This window comes from Pagrus major, chromosome 4 (genome assembly GCF_040436345.1).
Source record: "Pagrus major chromosome 4, Pma_NU_1.0".
Classification (NCBI taxonomy): Eukaryota; Metazoa; Chordata; class Actinopteri; order Spariformes; family Sparidae; genus Pagrus; species Pagrus major.
In genome coordinates, this window is record NC_133218.1 from 8,855,738 (window position 1) to 8,875,871 (window position 20,134).

A 20,134-nucleotide genomic window follows, 5' to 3' on the forward strand; every position below is an offset into this window, starting at 1 on the left:
CTTTCTATGTGTCCTTTGCCTTCAGCATTGTGGCAACTGCGAGCCTCATCGATGAAAATGAGCAGCTGTTTTATTCTGCCAGCCTGTGCTTGTGAGCTTCCAATTAGCAGCTCATTAAAAGCGTTGGTGTGCTTTTATGGAGCAATCGGGGCTCGGTAAGGCCTTGGTACTGACTCACAAGAAAAGTCAGGTCACTGACTGTTTCAAGGCCTGAATTCCTTGCACATACAGTATATTCTATATATATATCCACACTCTTTATACAAGATACAATATGCATGCTGGATAGTTCTGGAGTGTTTGGATGGAAGCATAAGAGAGAGGATAGGGAGAGGAGGACAAGGCTGCTAATGAGGAAAGCCATGATTATAGATTCCACTTTGCTGTATGGTGCTCGAGAGCAAATACTGGAAGGGGATGACTTTGTGACTTCTTTCAAAACAGAACTCACCTCTCGTCCTTCCTTCTCTGTTGTCCTTCCTTTTACCTGCTCATACAGAGGTGAAGGCAGCCAAGTGACCCAGTAAGTGAGCATTCGCTCTGTCGTCCAGAAAGGCATTGTGAGAGTTGTGGTAAATAAAGCTATATTCATTTAAGAGGCAACCAGTTAGTTTTTTTTTTTTTAAACTGTTGTTGTAGTTCTTTGCAGTTCCGAGTAATTTGCTAGAACCCGCCAGGAGGTGAATTGCTCTCTTGGTCTCCCGCAGATTTTGAAAATCCAATCAGCAATGTCTTCCATATCATACATAATATATAGGTGAAGAAAATAATAATGCAACCCCGCACCTATTCATTTCGAAAACGGCGAACATGATGACATTCATTACATGATGAAAAAACTGATAAGGGAAACTCAGTGAATCATCACAATATCAGAAAACCCCTTTTAAATGCTCTCTCACTCCGTCTGTCCATCCGTCTGCTGAAACTTTTTTCCTCCCAACCCTCCTTCCAATATCCAGTCCCTTTACCCGCTTTCCTTAGTTTAGTGAGGCTATCTGAGGCCACCAACAACAGGAACAGCAGCAGTAGTATCACAACCCCCTCCTTGTACCTGTAAAAAGCCTTGCAGCAGAAGTAGTGGTGGTTTACCCAGACTGCAGTGCAGAGTGGATCTGACAGCCATCCGCGGCAACTGCATTAGTGTCTGATATGCTGTGTGTGTTTGTGCATGTGTACTGTCACTTCACTCATCATCAACACGCTCCAACACTTTAGGGTTATGTGCATCTGTGCGTGTGTTGACGGGGCAACAGAATGCAAAATTTTGCTACAAAAACGTGAGAGAGAGCAACAGAAGAGAACAATAGCAGAGCAGGAAAAGGGCACATGGGAACCTACAGAAAGTAAGGAAAAGAGAAAGAGGTGTAGAGAGACAGTGTGATAGAGTGATAGATAGAACGAAAGAGAGACGGACAGAGCTGATCCTCCTTTTCTTCATGCCTCTTATGCCCCTGAGCAGGTTATTTGTTAGCTTGTTACTCAGCAAACAAGCTGTGACTCCGATCCCCCGTTGGCTGTCAAAGGGACACAAATACAAATGCACAAACATGCACACACGTGCGGACACAGTTGTGTGCTCTATCTCCTCAGGGATTGCCAAGGAGTTGGGCTCAAGGAAGGCCGCCATGCTGACTGATCTCATTGTCCTGTTTATGGCAGTTGGGGGACAAATGTCCACTTTGTGTGTGTTTGGGTTGTTGTGTGTGTGTGTGTGTGTGTGTGTGTGTGTGTGTGTGTGTGTGTGTGTGTGTGTTTGTGATGGAGTTTGAATGAGGCTGACATTAATGAGGCAGAATGAGAAGGATGAAAGCACAAAGTGTGTGCCCCTGTACTAGCTTGTTTTTGTTTTGTGTGTCCATAAGCCATCCTGCAGCCTATCAGTCAAGCCCTCTGTGTTCGTCTGTTTGCATCAATTTGTTCCCTCTGTCTTTAACCCTCGGACTGATCCATGCCTCAGCTAGACGGGAGCTTTGGCATTCTGAAGGAAATGTCACAGCCGTCACCAGTGAAACAGATGCTATGCCTCCAACAGACATTAGGAGGGTATCCTCACTCTCAGCAAGAGTAGCTGCAAGGCTGTAAGGTTAGTTGGAAAATATGCAGACCTTCAATCCAATCTATTGATATTCGATGTCTAATACTGGGAAAAGAAAAATGTATACAGCCATGACAGACCAGTTCAGGACTAGACACACTATCAGCCAAAAAGTCTTCTGTTCACCCAAACAAGCCAAACAAAGTCTTTCAAAATACTTTCAGTATTCAAAGCACCTAATAGAAAAGAAATGCAACTTCTGCAATTTGTTCTGTAAAATATGACCTTGTGAAGTGACATGTTATTCATGTGTCCTGCTAAAAGACACACCCCTCTTCTCAAAGAGAGCATGAACACAAGTATTGACCTGTTCCTGCAGTTAGTTATAGTTGGTTGTCCCTCCCCAGACACTTGTCAGACTTTAAAGAGTTTTCATCCTTCAAAACTAAGCAAAATATAGCCAGGAAACATGCTAACATATTTTTTCATACAAGGGGCAAAGTGTCGAGTGATGATGTACCATGTTGTGATAAAGAGAAAAATCTATTTTACAGCGCATTTCAAAAAATGCTCCAGACAACAAATAAGTTCAACATCATAAGTCACAGACCACACAGAAAAAAAGATGTATAAGATAGGCAACAGTGACACGACTGCATGTCAACAGTGGGCTATCAAGCCACCATGACCTTGCATTACAGTATGACTACCAATAGACCCCCTGTAGCCTTGGAAAAGGACCCCGCATTGCTAACATCTGCTGCGGGTCTCTTGTACCTGCAGTCTAGACTTCCCTGTGCAGACCTCTACATAAAGTGATGTATTAAGATCAGACTTAAAATATGATACTGAGCCTGTGAGGCTGAGACCCTCAGGATGGTCATACCAAAGCTGTGAGAGCAACAGCCTGCTCACCTTTAGCCTTTCACATTGATACAGGAAAAGCTTGGAGATGTCTGCCCGAAGACCTCGGGCTCACTAGGAAAAAAAACATAAATGACTGGACACTAGGTCCGTGCAAAATGTAAACCAAGGACAAGATGTTTGAACAGGTGTAGCTCCAGTCTTATATAATCTTAAATTAACATTGTGAAGAGAGCATTAACAATCTTCTCTGCAACACTTAGTATGGATTTTATTTTTGTTAAGCTCCTTCACACGATTGCGACAGGATTTTTGGAATGTTTTTCAAACTACATACTAAAATGCACAATGTCAGAGTGTCCCTTTTAGAGGTGTGAGAGGGGACTGGAGCCAAATCTTCACAGGCCACATCCATTGATATGTAGCCCTGTCCCTTTGCTAGCAAGGAACCACCGGACTGTGAAACGAGTTTTTTCAAACTTGCCCAGAACCCACAAAGACGATTTACTATAGTGTCAAAAGAAGGAGCAGAAGAAAGAAATACATTTGTACTGCTACCTTGTCGGCTGAGAGGGAACAGCCAAGGTAAGCTGTGCCATCACATACAGTTCTCTTGTTAATGTAGTGAAATATGACAGTCAATTTTCCTCTCCCAGTTAAAATGTCTGACAGAGGCCGAGCAGGTTGAACTATTCTCTTCAAAGATGCTTCCCAGAGGCTACAACATGGCTGGCTTGGTAACTTTGTCACAACCCCTTCAATAAAGAATGCATGCTGTTTGTCAGTGTTACAGCTACAACACTTACACTTATACCACCTACACAAAAGTGCAGCAGTGTAAAATTGATATTCCTGGTCATGTTTGTGTGAGTATTAGTTTTGCTTTTGTGCATGTATGAGATAAAGGTTGTGTGTAATCAGTAAACTGTAATTCACACAGTGATGTTGGTTCTGATGTGCACAGTCACTTCAACACACCCACCACCCTCTCGCACAATACCACCAAAACAACACACAGTAGGAGAGAGAGAGAGAGAGAGAGAGAGAGAGAGAGAGAGAGAGAGAGAGAGAGAGAGAGAGAGAGAGAGAGAGAGAAAACATGCAGAATCCAGGCCAGCAACAAAGTGAAAAGCTCTGCAGATTAAATCCGTCTCTAAGCCAATATGTAGCCCTACTCCACGCTGTGTGACTTCCACCCCGATCTATCAAAATGGCTCATTCACAAACATGGCAAAACACACCAGCGCAGAATGGAGCAATGCTATTCCCAGAAGAAATAATCTCCTAAAACCATTACAGGGAACAACGTAGGTGCAGTAGCTATAGGGAGGATTATGTCCAAACCCTCTCATACACACACATACACTTCCCTTCCTGTTTTGCACACTTTCTTTATGCTGCACATGTGCCTGTGTGTAAACAGAAACTGTTCACAGAACTACTGTAACAAGCATAGGAAAGCTCATTCCATGGACTAGAACAAAGTGTGTGTCTGTGTGTGTTCGCAAGGCGTGCATTAGTGGAGTGTGCCAACATCAAGAGTAACGTGCATTGTATCAGAACTGAATACACTGATATGTCTAGATGTGTGACTATTGGTGCCAACTAATTCAATTTACAAAGGGCACCCTACATCCAGATTTCTGAAAAAAACAAACACTTGGCTTTGCACCAGATTAAGAGTCTGAAATCCTTTAGACTGGGATGACAGTGATTATCAAACCAACCATGCATGTCCTGGTGTTCTGGAGGTCTATCATGCACTCCAAGGAACCATGTGAGCACAGCATCACAGATTCAAATCCAACCAGGGACCTTCTGTACCTGCCTTTCCACACTGTTTCACTCATCATATATTCTGTTGCTCTTAATTTAACTGGGGCACACCAAGATACCAAACCAGCTATTGAGTAAGTAACCTCAGTGCATCCCAGCAAAATGTCAGCTCGCCATTGCAACACTGCATTCCGTTCCCTGCACCGATACCAAAATAGAGCCCTAAGGGTCTACAGCCACGCTAGCAGATCTGTGAGGCTGTATTATTGTACAGCAGTACTTTGAGGTAGATGCTAATGTCAGCAATGCTGACGAGCTCACAATGAAAAGGTTTACACGCTGATGTAAAAGGCTACCATGTTCCCCATCTTAGTGTTCTAGTATGCTAGAATTTTTTAATCAGCACTTAGCAAAAATTACAGCTGAGGATAATGGGAATGACATTAGTTTTGTTGGTATTTTGTCATTAACCAGGGTATTGGCATACATCTTCTGGGAACCACAAATGTCTGTACCAAGTTCTGAGCCAATCCATCAAGTAGACGTTGAGATATTTTACTAGATAAATAAAGATTTTAATCTGGTGGTGGTATCACAGGAAATGTCAGAGGATCACCAAAATCAGTAGGATTCATCCTCTAGGGCCCATGAATGTCTGTATATGTCATTGCAATGCAATCCATCATATCGTTCTTGCAATATTTCAGTGTGGGCCAAAGTTGCAGACTGACCAACAGACTGACTGATTCGTACAGTCACTCTGCTAGCAATAAACATGTTTATTTTTTTTTAATATATACTAACATTTACATCATGTTGGTATGAATGGTAGGACAGGTTGACAGTGACAAAATCAGAGATTAGTCCTTTTCACAAATACCTCAGTTCAGGTGACTCACAACTAGCCTTTGTACATGTCCACGTCCATGTTTTCTTCGAGACAAGGGAGTTTATTTTGGGACAGAGACAGTACAACCTCAGGCTATGGTCGCAGTGCTGTGCATATCAGAGGAAATGCTCTGCCTCATTTATTCCTGTTATTCATTTATCTGCAAAAACACCTGTGCTTACTAAAATAAACACAACGTCTCTTTTGCCCGTTTGACGCTGTGCCAGCTTTCCTGGAGGCGGAGATGCTACAAACGACACACCTCAAAGGGCTGGCGCATCGCACCAGGCGCTCCTAACATGCCTGTGAGCTCACTCCAAATCTCTATAAAATGGGGCAATCACAATGTGAGGAACTGATGTGTTAATGAAGATGTAGGCTACATGTGGCTGTGTGTGCTGAGGGTTTAGCACTGGGAAATGTTCTGTTTTTGTAGGATTGTTAGAAAAGACAGTTGTTTAGATACTTGTAAATAAGCCAAATTAATTCTGTTTTGTTTAATCCACACTATGCCAGCTTTTTCCTCCAGTGAAAACTGAGCTTTTCAAATGACTGCCCAAGTGGCTACATTTGCATAGATGGGGAAACTTTTCCAAATCACTAGCCCATTATTTCCAGTTTGACGGAGTGATACTAATCTGCCAAAGTACTTCCACAAATCAGGCCAACAGTTAATCACCTAACATTTTCTCTGCAGTCTTTTTTTAATTTCTGGTCAATATAGTTAATCACGCAACACAGATACCATCATTGACATGTTTTGTTTCTTATGAACAACAGCTGCACACGTAGCATGTAATAAAGTTATTTGATTAAGAGTCTCAGTGCATCAGTCCACAAATGTTTTAGGGCAGTGAATCAGGCTGCCTGTTTGATGGGGCCTTTATTTATGAGCCTGTACTGTTGTAGTGCTCATTTTGATGGGAGCATATCATTCAATTTAACTGGGAAACCAGGCTTATAAACAAGAGCTCCCCTTGGATTACCCGATAAAAAGGACACTTAAATATGCAGCAAACTCACCATTTACCTAAAAGAGGGACAAGAGTGGGGAAGTATTACAACATTATTATTATTATCAATAATACTAGACAAATGAGTTGCCTTTACTATCGTTATTCTAAAATGCTTGCAATACACTTCAGTAGGGGGTGAAAGTCTCTCTCTCTGTGATAATGCCTGATTACCAAAATGGCTATAAAAAATGTCTTACTCTCCCATCCAAATGTAAACTTAATCCCTGTATAATCAATTCTTCTTCTTGGCCACCCTTGTTAGGTGGCAAATCTGTTCTCTTCCCCCCATCACCACCACATTATTAGTCAGACAATCAGCAAGCCACTCTGACACAGAGCTACAGTAGTTTAATTGGCTGCTGCACAGAGCATTACCATGCCCGTTGCCTAGCAATGGATCCTTATGCCAGTATTGCTGTCTTTGTGCATGTTTTTCCCAAAATGGCTTCTATAATTACTTTGCAATTACTACCTTTTCCCTCACAAGTTCTTATCGTGCTCCCGGTAGCTTTCTGCCTGACAGGGCTCTTCCAGTATCATGATTTAATATGGCCCCTGCAGGTTACCATGACCCAGGACTGGAGACATATCTAATATAGGTAAATACTTTCAGTGTATACCATTCAAAGGGCTATAGAAGCACCTGCTCACGTCAGCCTTCTATTGTGTGAAACTAATCATCTTGGCTGTCCCGCAAAAGCATTTTTCCTGCTAATTAGTTGTCACTGTGGTTCAAGGTAAACAGGCAGAACATCGTCATCAAGTACATCTTCAAAGCCAGCTCAATGATATGTTGGCTTCTGTGGCGCAAAGAAAGCAATATACTGCACACGCAACTTTTTTGTGGGGTGACACTGTCTAGGTGCTAACTGTTAGAAAGGTTTAAGATAACTGGGCAAAAATGTTAATGACATGGTTTATTCTTTCAGAGAAACATCTGTGGATCAGTGCAAGGGGCTGTGGGCTAAAAGCCAAGTTCTCCTAAACTAATATGTTATCCACTCCTTTATCCCATCTTTCTTCACACTCTTGATTCCTGACACTGCATATATTATTGACTAAAGTACAAAAGTCAGCTGGTAAAAGCTGCACTCATGTAAAGAGACGTGAATGTGTGAAAACAAAGAAAAAATAACCTGGAAACAAAAGAACATCAACACAAAGCTGTTATAAATGCGTTGCTGTTAGAGACACTGGCTGGACGAGGATGATAGTAACAAAAGAGATTACAGGCCATATGCAGCATGTCAGCGCCAGGTTGGTTGGCTGGAGAGTCCAATAAGCGACCTAAATGAGGCCTTGACACCGGCCAGGAAACAATTCCAGGCTTTTTTTTCTGCTGGCGGTGCTGATGTACTGAGGTCAGCCAATACACTACCATGAGGCTGTTTACAGCTATGACACTGTACTGAGATTGGAGTCGTGACACAGCCCTGAAACAGCCCTCATCCTCCTTGGACTGCACTAACAAAATACCTCACTGCATTACAGTCCTGGTAGGTGACAGAGGGGACACTTAGGGCTTCCAGTGTGAAACCCTTTTTCAAAATGATGACAGCCACGGGTCCCACTTAAGATTCTATTGGCATTTCCATTATAAAGATTTATTGCTAGTCTTTACTTGTTTTGCAATCTTGTGTTTTCAAGCGTTACTTCAATTTGTCCTGTGATTGACTGTCGATTAGTAGATCTAGTTAAGGCACTTCCCTGTACAGTCACTTTAAACATACTCATTAAGATGGTCTTCAGTTAGACTTGTAATTCCCCATTAGCCAAAGGACAAAAGAAATGAGCATGATTTTTTTCCTTGCAAGAAACGTTGTGCCCCACCAGTATCTTTATGAGGCATCTGTGAAATTCAAATAAGTTTTGAAACTTTTTCATTTTCCCCTGTTTACCCAATTTGCATTTTTAAGTGTTTCACACTTTTTCCCCACAGTAACTTAACTCTGCGCGATTCAATTAAGATGAATTTAGATTAATGTGCATTCATACTCTCATTTCTCATTAATATTACCAATATGACTAACTATGAGCTGTTAAATTATAAGGCTTGAGGTGCTTCAAATAACTTTTGGCAAACTTCAGCCAAAACATTAACAAACTGGGGAAGACTAAATTCCCAGAGGATAAATGAGAAATGCAAATACACTTGATGAATAAAGTATCCTAGAAACAGCACTGCTGATGATTACTAACAGTTGCATAGTGGTATACAGGGCTTTCTTTCTAAGCAGAATATACCGGCCTGGGTTGTTACAGTGATTATTTTCATTGCTGATCAATCTTTGTTTATTTATATATTGATTTGTATATTGATTAGTTGTTTGGTCTATATAATGTAAAAAAAAATGTGAAAATGTGGATCACAGTTTCCCAGAGCTCAAGAATACTTCCTAAAATGTGCTGTTCTCCACAAGCCAAAAATAATTGTGTAAATACCGAACATAATAGATGTAAGAACCCAGTGAATATTACCATTTCAGAAGCTGGAATCAAACAATCATAGAATAATGGATTTTGTTTCCTAAAAAATTCTCAAACTGATTGATTAATTATCAGTTTGTCAAGTAAGAGGCAGACAAGAACTGTTGGTTTATCATGCAAAAAAGGTCCCCTGCTAGAATTGAAGCGATGGCGTTGTAACTATGGTTGGGTATTATATTGAGGGGCATTTCCATTATCATTGATGGAGCATTTATTTCAGCCACCATCAAAATATCATAAACTATGACATTTTTAAAAGACATTTTGGTAATCAGGCACTCTCACAGAGAGAGACTTTTTATCATCATGAAGCCAATATGAACATCAGTGGCAGTTGGAAAGCTTCCAACTGTCATTTATCTTTAACCGGCTAACTAGCAGGACCCAGATTGTCTGAAAAAACTCGCTCTCTCCCTCCTTAAGCCACACTGTGATGCTCCAGCCGGTAACGCTTAGAGGAGCAGGTGGTCACAGCAGACAGTGAGCTGAGCCATGCTGAAGACTCCTCTCACCCTTCCACTGCCCTTTATCTTTCCTACTATCCTTTTCCTTCAAAAGCATTCATCCTCTCTGACTTCAATTTATTTCTCCATCCATTCCTGCCTACTTTCTTCTTGTCTCTCTCTCCCTCCCTCCATCCCTCCATCTGCATGCCCCCACAGACCGAGGCAGCCAAAAAGTCTGACATCCACCAGATGTGCAACTCTGGTTCTCCTCCTCGAGCTTTGTTGTTCCTGCAGCATATTCACTCACAGAACATGAAGCGCAGTTAAAAAGTCACAAAGATTTGTTTACATATGGGTAGGAGAGAGAAAGTGAGAGGTCAGTCCATCAAGACAGTGAAAGGCAGACTGACATACAGGCCATCAGTCTGACTGACAGAAGAGTTAAAGCCTACTTGATAAAGTAGTAAAAACCAATGATGCCCGAACACAATGCAATCTGTATTAAAACCAAAACACCAAATATTGCCACCCAGATCTCATTATGTTTATTGATTTTCTCATAATCCCTAAACAGATTAAATATGAATTAAAATCTGCTCTGGTTGAACTGTGACAGGCCTGGGAATAAAACCACACTACACAAAAAGATACCTGCAGTGAGTCTGACATGACTAAATCCTCTGTGATTACCTTAAACACAAGGATTAGTTTCCAGAGGGAAAAAAATCCTCCTATAAGTCTAAGTGACAGCGCTACAGGGACAGCTGTGAGATGCTGTAAAACAAGAACGAGGTGATTTTTCCATTCACTGGTGAAGAAAATGGCTATTCCTTTCTCTCTTAGTCAACTTGAAAATTGGTGGCCTCTTGTCTGATTCCTGGAGTTTCCCCCTGGAGAAACTTTGTGGAACGCACTTCAGGAAGCAACGTCTTTGAATTTCAAGTTTACAACGACACAATTTGTGCATCCTGTGAGATTTTTGTTTCAAGAAAAGAGTTAGGCAGTGGTCTGGAGAGAATTTATAAAGCAGGGACCAGGCAGAATCTGGAAATACGGTAATCCTATTCTACACACAATGTTTTGAAGGCTCATTGTTTGCAGCTCTTACCAATTTTACCGAAAAATAAATACAAATAATAAAAAAATAAATGTTTAAAAGACGCATGGATTTTGTCCCTTTTTATAATTTGCAATTTTTTAATAATCCAAATAAACACAGCCAGATGGCCATCTTATTAATTTAGATTAAAAAAAAAACAAATACTGAGCCTTTTGCCAATATATGATTATCAGGATGGAGAAAGAGGGAGTGTAATGTTGTGACTTAACGATGCACATTATAAACTAAATCACACAGGTCATTAGACCTTAACGTGTTGCCATTGTCAAAGGTTGTGTTTCCGCCATACCTGCACTCAACATCTAATATTTTCTCTAAAGTACTGGGGCAGTGTGACCGACGGCTGTATTGCACTATTTCATTTTCTCTGAGAAAAAAAAAAGGTCAGAAATGATTTCACTGTATCCCTGTATTTTCTACAACACATTGTTCAGCGGCACCCTGCCTTCTTCTGAGTCAGTAGAGGATGGAACAGCGGGCCAGTTTGGTGTTACAGAGAAGAAAGAGAGAGCGGGGCTGCCAAATGACCTGTCCTGAGGGATGCGTACTGCTCTGGAGAGCTGGTATGGTACCCGTCTTGTTCACTCTCTGCTCTATTCTATGCACCAACAACTCTCTGCTCCTACTCCTTTCTATTAATTCAATGATGATGCCATTAAAAATCTATTACATGTCAACGTGAAAGAAAATCATTATTAGTCACTTTATCCATGTCTATCCCACAACTAAACCGCACTCTCCTACTCAACACAAAATGCGCTAATATGACTATGGCTATCACCTTTTCAATGACGTACATCCAAAATGTTTTGATTTGTAACTGACAAAGGAAACACTGCAATTTCAGAGCCAAACTTATATAAAGCTGATGCAGTAGCATTGTAGCTTCACGGTGTGTGTTAGCATTACACTGTGGATTACATTTAAGACTCATGTATAGCTTTTGAAGGGAGACGTGCATGATCAAAAATACAAATGTGCCAAAGGCATGTAGTTCCTCAGAGGGCCTCATGTAATTAAATGTGCAGAATTACTCCCCTTTTCAGAAGCCGCCTCCCAAGGTGCTCATTCTCTAAAGAATTCTTCATTTCAGCGCTGGTGGCTCTTTGTTCAATTTTAGTGTTTGTATCTCAATCAAGAACTCAACGGTGTCTTGTTTGCTACATAGCATTCTTCTATACATCAGTAGCACTTATTGATCCATGTGGGGAAACACTGAAAGCCCACAGTGGAGGTAAAAGCTACAATATAAAAGCAGGCGGTGGTCATTTTGGTCACTGTTGTCATAAATCAATGGTACATGGCACAATGTGCAGTCAAGGCTGGAGGTGCAAGTTACACAGTGTCTGAGGGGAGGTGAGTATGTTTGGTTTTATGGCTGTGTGCACTTCATGTTCAGTGTTAGGGAATACATTCAAGGAGGAGTAGCCTGTCCTGTCTTCTTTATGGAAATAAAATGAATACTTTTTGATACTACATTTAGTAAATGATATGTATCCCTACGAAACAGAGACATGGGAAAGTATCATGCCCTCTCAACATAGTCGACAGCTGATATTAAGTAGCAAGATTTCATTTTTTTATTTGCAAAAATATATATATACTGTATAAAGACATGCATTCAGACCACAACTGAACTTTTGAAGAAAATTGACCACCCCTTGACCATTATAAGGTAGAACGGTCTTTAACAGTCACTTTACCATCCTGTCATCCTAATAAGAAAACTCTTCGGCTCATGAGTGTAAAAAATTGTACATCTAAACAAAGAACCGGACTTGCAATGCTTAATTTATGCATCATGTCCAGAGATCAAAGAGTGGTCAGCCTGAGGACAGGAATTAAACAGGAATTTTGATTTGTTTCTGAGGGGAGTTTGTCTACAACCTGTTGCAGAAATGCCATTTTAGCGTAACAGTGACAAACAGAAAAACTACTTTGTTCTTGAATCATGACTTGACCTCCTGGTTTCACATGACTTTCAGTTTAAAACTCCAAATCACCTGCCTTCAACTGACTAATTTTATTTCCACACAAATCTATGGGTTTAACAGGTTACATGACCACTTAGCCTATGAAATCTACTGTTAAAAAGTGAGAGGTTTTGTGACAGTTTTCAAAATACACACAGCTGAAAATACAAACCTTTGATGAGACTGATGTGTTCAGCTTCCCTAAGGAGTATGCTGTGTGCTCTAAAAAACCCCAACACATTTGACATTTGTTTGCCATGGTTAGACATTACTTAAACATCACTGACTCACCAGCGGTGAAGTCCTTGTTGAGGTCAATGAAAGCATTAGAGTGAGGGATGCGCATCTTGACAGATGAACTGAGAGCATTCTCACACTTTTGTTCCCTAAAGAGGACAAAACCCAGAAGGCAATAGCAGGAGTTAAACGCTCTGCCTTTTAGAAAATAATTCAAGCTTTGCGAGCATCTGGAAATAAACACTGAAAATGAAGAAAGTGAGTTTGAGAATGATAACATTACCTGTTAGTGAGATAGCAGACTTCAGTGGATGGGGTGTTGGTGGTTCCAAAAATGTCCGGGATCATGTCCCCATTGAAGCTGTGGAAAGATTTTTTTCCAGTGAAATTAAATCACATCACAATCACTTTATTATAACTTACACTGAAGTAACCTTAAATTAGATCCATACAAACGAATACAAACTAATGTAACAGCCCTGCAATAAATGCTTTCTTATCATATCCAGTTTGTGTTGACACTGTGGTAGTGTAGGTCACTTTTGAGGCCATAGTGGCTTAGTGGTGGTGTTGCATTGGACTAAACATGAACTTGACTTTAACAGTAATTTAGAATTTAAAACCAAAGTAGAGTTTATGTTAGCACCATTCAGTTTGATACTTACTCCATAACAAGAGGCTGATCTGCAAAGGTCTTGTTCAGCGTGAGCCACCCACTCGTATCTGCAGAAAAGGAAGAATTGAACATGCTCTGAGTAATGCTTGGTCTCAAAAAAATAAATAAATAAATAAATAAAAAACACAGCACAGAGAAAATCTGTGGGCTGGTCAAATCAGGCTAAACAGACCCACAGAATGTGAAAAAACCCTAACATATTACAGTAAACACCAGTCTAAAAGAAAATATCATTATTTATAATATGCTGGGGACCCAATCTAATCATACGTGCCAAAAACTGTGAACTTAATCCCTTATCAGTGTTTTCTGTCCTCCGCCCACACTCAGCATCCATTCAGTGACAGAACTGTACCTAATGACTGGTTGTGGCCCCAAAAGATGAAGACAGTTGTCAGCTGTTGGGAGCTGATCTGAGCTGTAAGAAGGACATCCATCTGAGAGTCTCCATCATAGTCCCCAGGAACCACACTGGTGATGACGGTGTTTCTGAACAGATTAAAATGAGAACCAATGACTTAGTGTTTTTTACATGCAGCGTATCCTTGCTAAAGAGTAAACATAACCACTCTGAAAAGTGAGTTTGAGTCACCGCCTCAGTCAACAAAAGGAAACCAGGACATGACATGTAAGATAAAATGTCAGAATGAGATAGCACTGAAAGTCACACCTACTTTGGCAAAAAATTCTTGGTGATGTTAACTTTGGGCTTGAAGTAAGGTGTTTTGGAGTCCGCCAAAAATATCACCACTTCAGAGTCTGAAACGGTAAGAGGTCAACATAGCATTGTTTTACATTTCAGCTCATTTAATAAGTCAAGCAGAGGACTTATGCACGGAACCATGTTTACACAGCGAAAACCATTTCTTATGGCATTATAGCGGCGAATTTTCGTCCAGGTACAATTTTATCTTTTATTATCCCGCGAACAATGTATTAAAACTTAAAGCTAAATATCTTACAGACGCCATATATCATTTGTGCAAGTTCTTAATAAGCTAACAAGACAGAGTAACGGCACTGAAGAGTTAGCATACTCTCTCTGATGATGAAGATGTCTGTCTGTTTATCCGCGTAAAAATCTCCAAACGCTGCCACCGTCCCATAATTTTCGCCACCGAAAAGGTCTCCCGTGACATCCTGGAGAGCAAATGTGGTATTCTGACACACGAGAAGTAAGAAAAATGCCAATATCTTGAATTTGGATATCCACATCCTTGCTGGGATGCTAGTGCAGCTCCTCACAACAACACCAACTGCAATACGGCACAGAGCTGTACGGCAGGCGATATTATCACAGCTTCTTTTGATCAAATTATACAGTACATTGACCTTCCATTTTACATTTAGACGGCTGCTCAGTTATTTTCACTATATTAGAAAAATGTAGAGGCAATGAGCTGAAATAAGATTACACAATGCGATATTAGAGCTTCCTCGTTTACGTCAGTGTCGTGCTTCCGGGTGGTTTGACAGTTGACAGCTGAATCAAGTTAAAGATAATAAGCTAGGGCTAAATCGGAGGTGAAGAAATGTTACCTTCAAAATAAACGCATGCGATTTGTCAAGCCGGAAAATAACAAATATGAGACCCTAATACGCTATAATATGAAGTGAAACTTTGTTTAATTTGTAATAAATTGTCTATTAAAAGAACACCTCGAATTTTTACATCTGATGATTTCAACAATTGTTTGGGAGCCTCACGCCCCTATTTTATTTTGAAGGACGACACCGGAAATCCTCTCACTTTCTAGCCTATTTGACACTTTGTAAACATGGCGAGCCTGGCAGATGTCGGCTGGAAACTCCTGGAATTCAAATCCCGATCAAAAAGATCAGGTCTGACATATTACTTTGCATGACATCGTACAGTGTGACACGCCCGATTGTTTCCGTTGTGCCGGTGCTTGTGTGAGACTGTCTGTTTGTGAAGACCCTGAACACGGGCTGAAATATGCCCATTTAGTTTGTCCACTGCAGTGCAGTCAGTCCAAGCATGAAAGGTCAGAGGTGTAAATGTGCAGTACAGAGGAGCTATTTTGAGAGCTTCTCATCAGGTCTTCTTTCACTGTAACATCTCAACCTTTAGTTCAATGTACTGTGTGCTGCATGAAGTGTGGGTTGTTGAGGGCCTGTGGAGGCTGGCAGACTGGGCTTTTCTTGCACTGGGAGCCAGCCTGGCACTCGAGGCAAAGTGCCCCCATGATAAAACTTTAAAGATTGTTGTACAATGTAAAGGAAAACACTATAGTGACTGTTATGTATTAGCAAAGGTAGGAACACATTTATTTGTAGTGTTACAACTGAGAAAAACACCATAAGTTATAGTGGTCTATCCAAACACTCACTTTGGGGTACCACAGACGCATTATAAAGCCATATAAGAGTGATTACAATGATTGTAAACATAGTCAACTAGTCTGCTTGTCCTGTTTAGAAGCTTTTCCAAGCGAGTTTTCTGTAAAGTTGGATAAATATGATGGCAGCCATGGTTTCAACTGAGTTCCACTTCATATTTTGAAATACAGCAGGCTCTAGTAATAATATTTAGTTGTAAACTATAGATTTCAATATAATAAATCATCCAGTAGTGTCCTTGTAACTGCTGTTGTTTGAAAAATCTGTTAAAGGCAGAGAGAATGGAAGGAAAGCATATTCCGATGTCAGCACCGATATTCTGACCTTTCCATTAATTAATCATAACGTAATAGGACACATCTGTTCTCCCTAATTTCATTTAATTCCATTTAATTTCATTAGCGTATTGAGACCATAGTATTTTAAAGTGAATGTTATGGAGCATAAAAAGCAATAGTTAATCAAGTACTGTCTCCTAATTTAGTTATGTAGTTAATCAAAGTCTTTCTCATAATTACATTACCATCATATAGTAATTCATCATGACTCTGTATCTCTCAGTGGTTTAAATAACTTGAATTCCTCAGCAAATACAGTGCATTGTAATTCCTTGCATGTTGTTCATGATCATCATCACCCAAACTGTAAGTCATTGCTGATTCATGCATGTCTAAAAATTCTAACTCTGTGCTACTAACCCCTTCCTGTGAATTGCTGTAGATTTGTGATTTAGCTGAGAGAGACGATTGACCCTAATTGCACCTTTTGACAATGGCCGCTTCAGTAGCTGCGTCTGCCCGGCCCCATCGGAAAGTTCACAGACTCGGTAAGTAGTGGCAGCAGATGTGAGGCAAACAATGCAGTCAGCCACACACAGAAGGCCAGAGAGGACACGGGTAAAGATCGCAAGAAAACCTTTTTGTTATCTGGACACGAGAAGCCTATTGTAGTCACAGGAAAGGTTTGCACTCATATATTGTGAGCTGAAAATCACAAAATGGCTTATTTATCTAATTTTCTCATGTATTATTATATTATATTATATTACTTCATATTGTTTACTGTGTTTTCTGATTGTAACAATTATTTATTATTACTTAAGACACTTAAACACTTGAGCTCTCTTGCTGTTGGCCCTATGTTGGTTTAGCTGTGTGAATAATCTTTCTCCACAGTGAGTAAGAAAGACTGACCCAAGAATGACCCAAGATAAATGTGCACTATCATATGGTCATATCGTGTACTGCAAGTGTTAGAGAACTGCATCACTCATGACAGTTAGTCATGAGATTATGTAAAACCAGCCAAACAACGACTGCTCACAGTTGTCTGATCTCATGTTAGAAATTAAAATTGGAATATTGGACTTCCTCTATGCTCTTTTAAAGTGTTATCTTTAAAAAGAGATGAATTGGCTTTGTCCCTTGCAACTTCTAAGCTGATGGAAATTATGCTAATTTTAGCCATAATGTGAATTTTTCAGTACCTGTGGTATTGACCCAAGGTCGAACCTATTAAAATGCAAATCTCAGCAAAGTGAAAAGTGTCTGAAAATAGAGAAAGTCTAACAGATAGGGGGTTCCCTCAAACTCCGGCTCTCTGTCAGCTCGGAGGAAAATGTTCAGAAATGGTGGCGAGACACATTACCATTTGAATTTTTTGCTTTGGGCCTGAATAATGTTTTGTGCACTGAGCTCTTTGTTTTGCTGTGTGTTGCAGTGGAAAACAGAACTTACTCATGTGTTTATTGTCTTTTTTTTAATTTTCTCTACTTCTTATCGTCTCATATGAATTAGATTTTTTTTGTTATCTACATGTTGGAATATATAAATTAAGCCTTTTGTCTCAAGATTGAAAGATGAATTGTGAGGTGAAAACCATGGCTTTTTATTGATTTTAACTCGAGGAGGCAGGATTGTGATCCATTCTTGGAGGTTATTTTAAGGATTCACGAGACAATTAAGGCATCAAATTTGAGAAATATATGTTGTAAATGAATATAAAACATTAACACTTCTAATGCTTGAGTGTAACAGATGTGTCCTTCCTCAGGTTCAATCTATGAACCTCTCAAGCTGTCCAGTCTCCAGCGTGAGGATCAGCCCTTATGGGAGAAGCTGGACCGCTACTACAATGCTGGTAAGAACACATTACATTACTATCGACCAGTTATCAATAGTGTCAGGCAGGGTCACCTAAAAGTTAGAGTTGTAGTTAAATAAACATATATACATATGTACATTATACTATATGTATAATGCAAAGCTATCAGAAACAAATGACACTGTTCTGAACAGCCAACTCTACAGCTTTAAAGAAGCACAGAATGTTTGATTGAACACAATCACGTTAGAAAGAAAAACTGTTCACCAATATCCCCAATTGCAGCCTTGGGTAAAGTGATTACATCTTGCAGATGTGCAGCATTGTTTGGAGAGAAATTGTTCTCGGCTGACAAGATAAAAGCGAGGCACGAGGCTGTTTCAAATGCGTTTACCCAGCATGCACTGACCTGAATTTAATGCCACACAAAGGTGCCCTGGCCTGGCTTGGCACTACACTGAACTCAGCTGGTAGTGTTAGTGTGTTGGAAGCCAATGAGGGATCACGTGGGAGTTGCTGCACTAGTGAATCTTACGGGTTGGTCAGGGGTCCTTAACAAGGACTGGAGGGAGGAGACAGCATGAACATTTGTCTGCATTAAGTCCTGGTCAAACCAGAAATTGAAAGATAAGATCCCATCATGTCCCACAAACACATACACAGGAATTGATTTTTTTATTGATGCAAAACGCATCATCTGGAGGATTTAGGGCTGTTGTATCAACTACACTTTGTTGTTCCGCATTTTGTGTGCACAAAGAGTATAGTTGGATCAAGAGAGAGCCAGAGGTGGGTAGTAACGGAGTACATTTATTCTGTTAAATGTACTTGAGTAACTTTGTTGGGTAAACTGTACTTTTTGGAGTAGTTTATAATGCAGTATACTTTTAATCTTACTTGAGTAGATTTTTTTTTCAGAAAAAATCTTTACTTTTGCTCCGTTACATTTGGAAACAATGGGGCTACTGATGGCGCTACTTCTATTTGTTATTTTATGTATTCATGCACATTCCGTCAAAGGTCCTATTTGTAAAAAGATTAGATTTTTGAGTCTCATTCCAAACTTGTCATATACTGACACTATGGGATTGTAGGACGGGTCGGCCTGTTTACAATGCTGTTGATAATGAAAAACTTTTGAGGATTTTAAATTCAGTTTCCAAAAGAACACAACGCACCCTAGATGGAACTTTTGCGTCAATCATATTTAACTAATTGACCGAATTGCTTCAGTTAGGTTAGCATAATCTCATATTTACCACTAGGTGAGACTAAGGACTACGGACGGACACAAACTTGGTGGTGTATTTAAGAAGAGCCACTGCCACCCAGTCCAGGTGATGGCTCTGGCATGTGCAGTCAATAAAGAAGTCTCCAGCCTCACTACAGCAGAGATAAATACACATTAGTACTGATTAGTAAATTACCTGCAGCTGCGACTGCAGCGCTGTGCCAGCCAGTGTTACCTCCAAGTACACACAACTAAACATATACCCTGCATTCCAGTACTCACACTACCATTCTATTTAATACACCAGAAAAAAGATTTAGTATGTCCCAGTATGAAATATGTGAAATGCAGTATGCCAAAAATACCAGGATGTCCTACTACATCCGGTCACATTTTGCAGTATTGTAGGCCAGCATGCTTTTCTGGCTATTCTGACCCACAATCCTCTGCACACGGAAGTTACATCACATACATCACGGTGTGTCACACAAATATAAACAAAACAGAGAGAGCACAAACATTTGACAGCTTACTGATAGAATGGCAGACACTGCAATGACAGATGAAACCACATTTAAGTGTAGGGACTGCGTTCTCTGTACTCCAAAATTTTGTGCTAAGGCTGCAACGGATATGGGAGCAAGAGGGTCAAAGTAGTATGTCCCGATTGTTTGATTACTGCAAGTACAGTATGTACTTTGTAAGGGCAGCTGCAGTACGTACTAAAAGTATTTAGAAACAGTATGCCATTCGGAAAGCATTGCGATTTTAGACTCCACAGCAGACATGACACAAGTTGTGTCTGAGAGCACCCACTCATTAACCATGCCCTACTCATCACACAAGGAGTATTACATAGTGGACTATATAGTGAGCTCGTCTGGGAAATGGAAAAATAATTTTCTGCACTGGTCGGG

General features: G+C 40.3%; 2 protein-coding genes across 3 annotated transcripts in view; one reads left to right on the forward strand and one right to left on the reverse strand.

Moving 5' to 3' along the window:
- itfg1 (integrin alpha FG-GAP repeat containing 1) overlaps window positions 1–14,973 on the reverse strand; it is a 147,800-nt gene extending 132,827 nt beyond the window's left edge. The window contains exons 1-6 of the mRNA XM_073464857.1: window positions 14,560–14,973; window positions 14,197–14,281; window positions 13,878–14,011; window positions 13,512–13,569; window positions 13,130–13,207; window positions 12,901–12,995 (exon numbers count right to left, since the gene is read on the reverse strand). Coding sequence (XP_073320958.1) covers window positions 12,901–12,995; window positions 13,130–13,207; window positions 13,512–13,569; window positions 13,878–14,011; window positions 14,197–14,281; window positions 14,560–14,737 — 628 coding nt within the window. The 5' untranslated portion in view covers window positions 14,738–14,973. The remainder of the gene's footprint in view (window positions 1–12,900; window positions 12,996–13,129; window positions 13,208–13,511; window positions 13,570–13,877; window positions 14,012–14,196; window positions 14,282–14,559) is intronic.
- Window positions 14,974–15,294: 321 nt separating this feature from the next.
- The window catches only part of phkb (phosphorylase kinase, beta), a 112,691-nt gene continuing 107,851 nt past the window's right edge, over window positions 15,295–20,134 (forward strand). Inside the window, exons 1-3 of one of the 2 annotated variants that reach the window (XM_073464073.1) lie at window positions 15,295–15,364; window positions 16,604–16,709; window positions 17,936–18,022. In XM_073464073.1, coding sequence (XP_073320174.1) covers window positions 16,655–16,709; window positions 17,936–18,022 — 142 coding nt within the window. In that variant the 5' untranslated portion in view covers window positions 15,295–15,364; window positions 16,604–16,654. The remainder of the gene's footprint in view (window positions 15,365–16,603; window positions 16,710–17,935; window positions 18,023–20,134) is intronic. The other variant, XM_073464072.1, reaches the window with a different exon arrangement.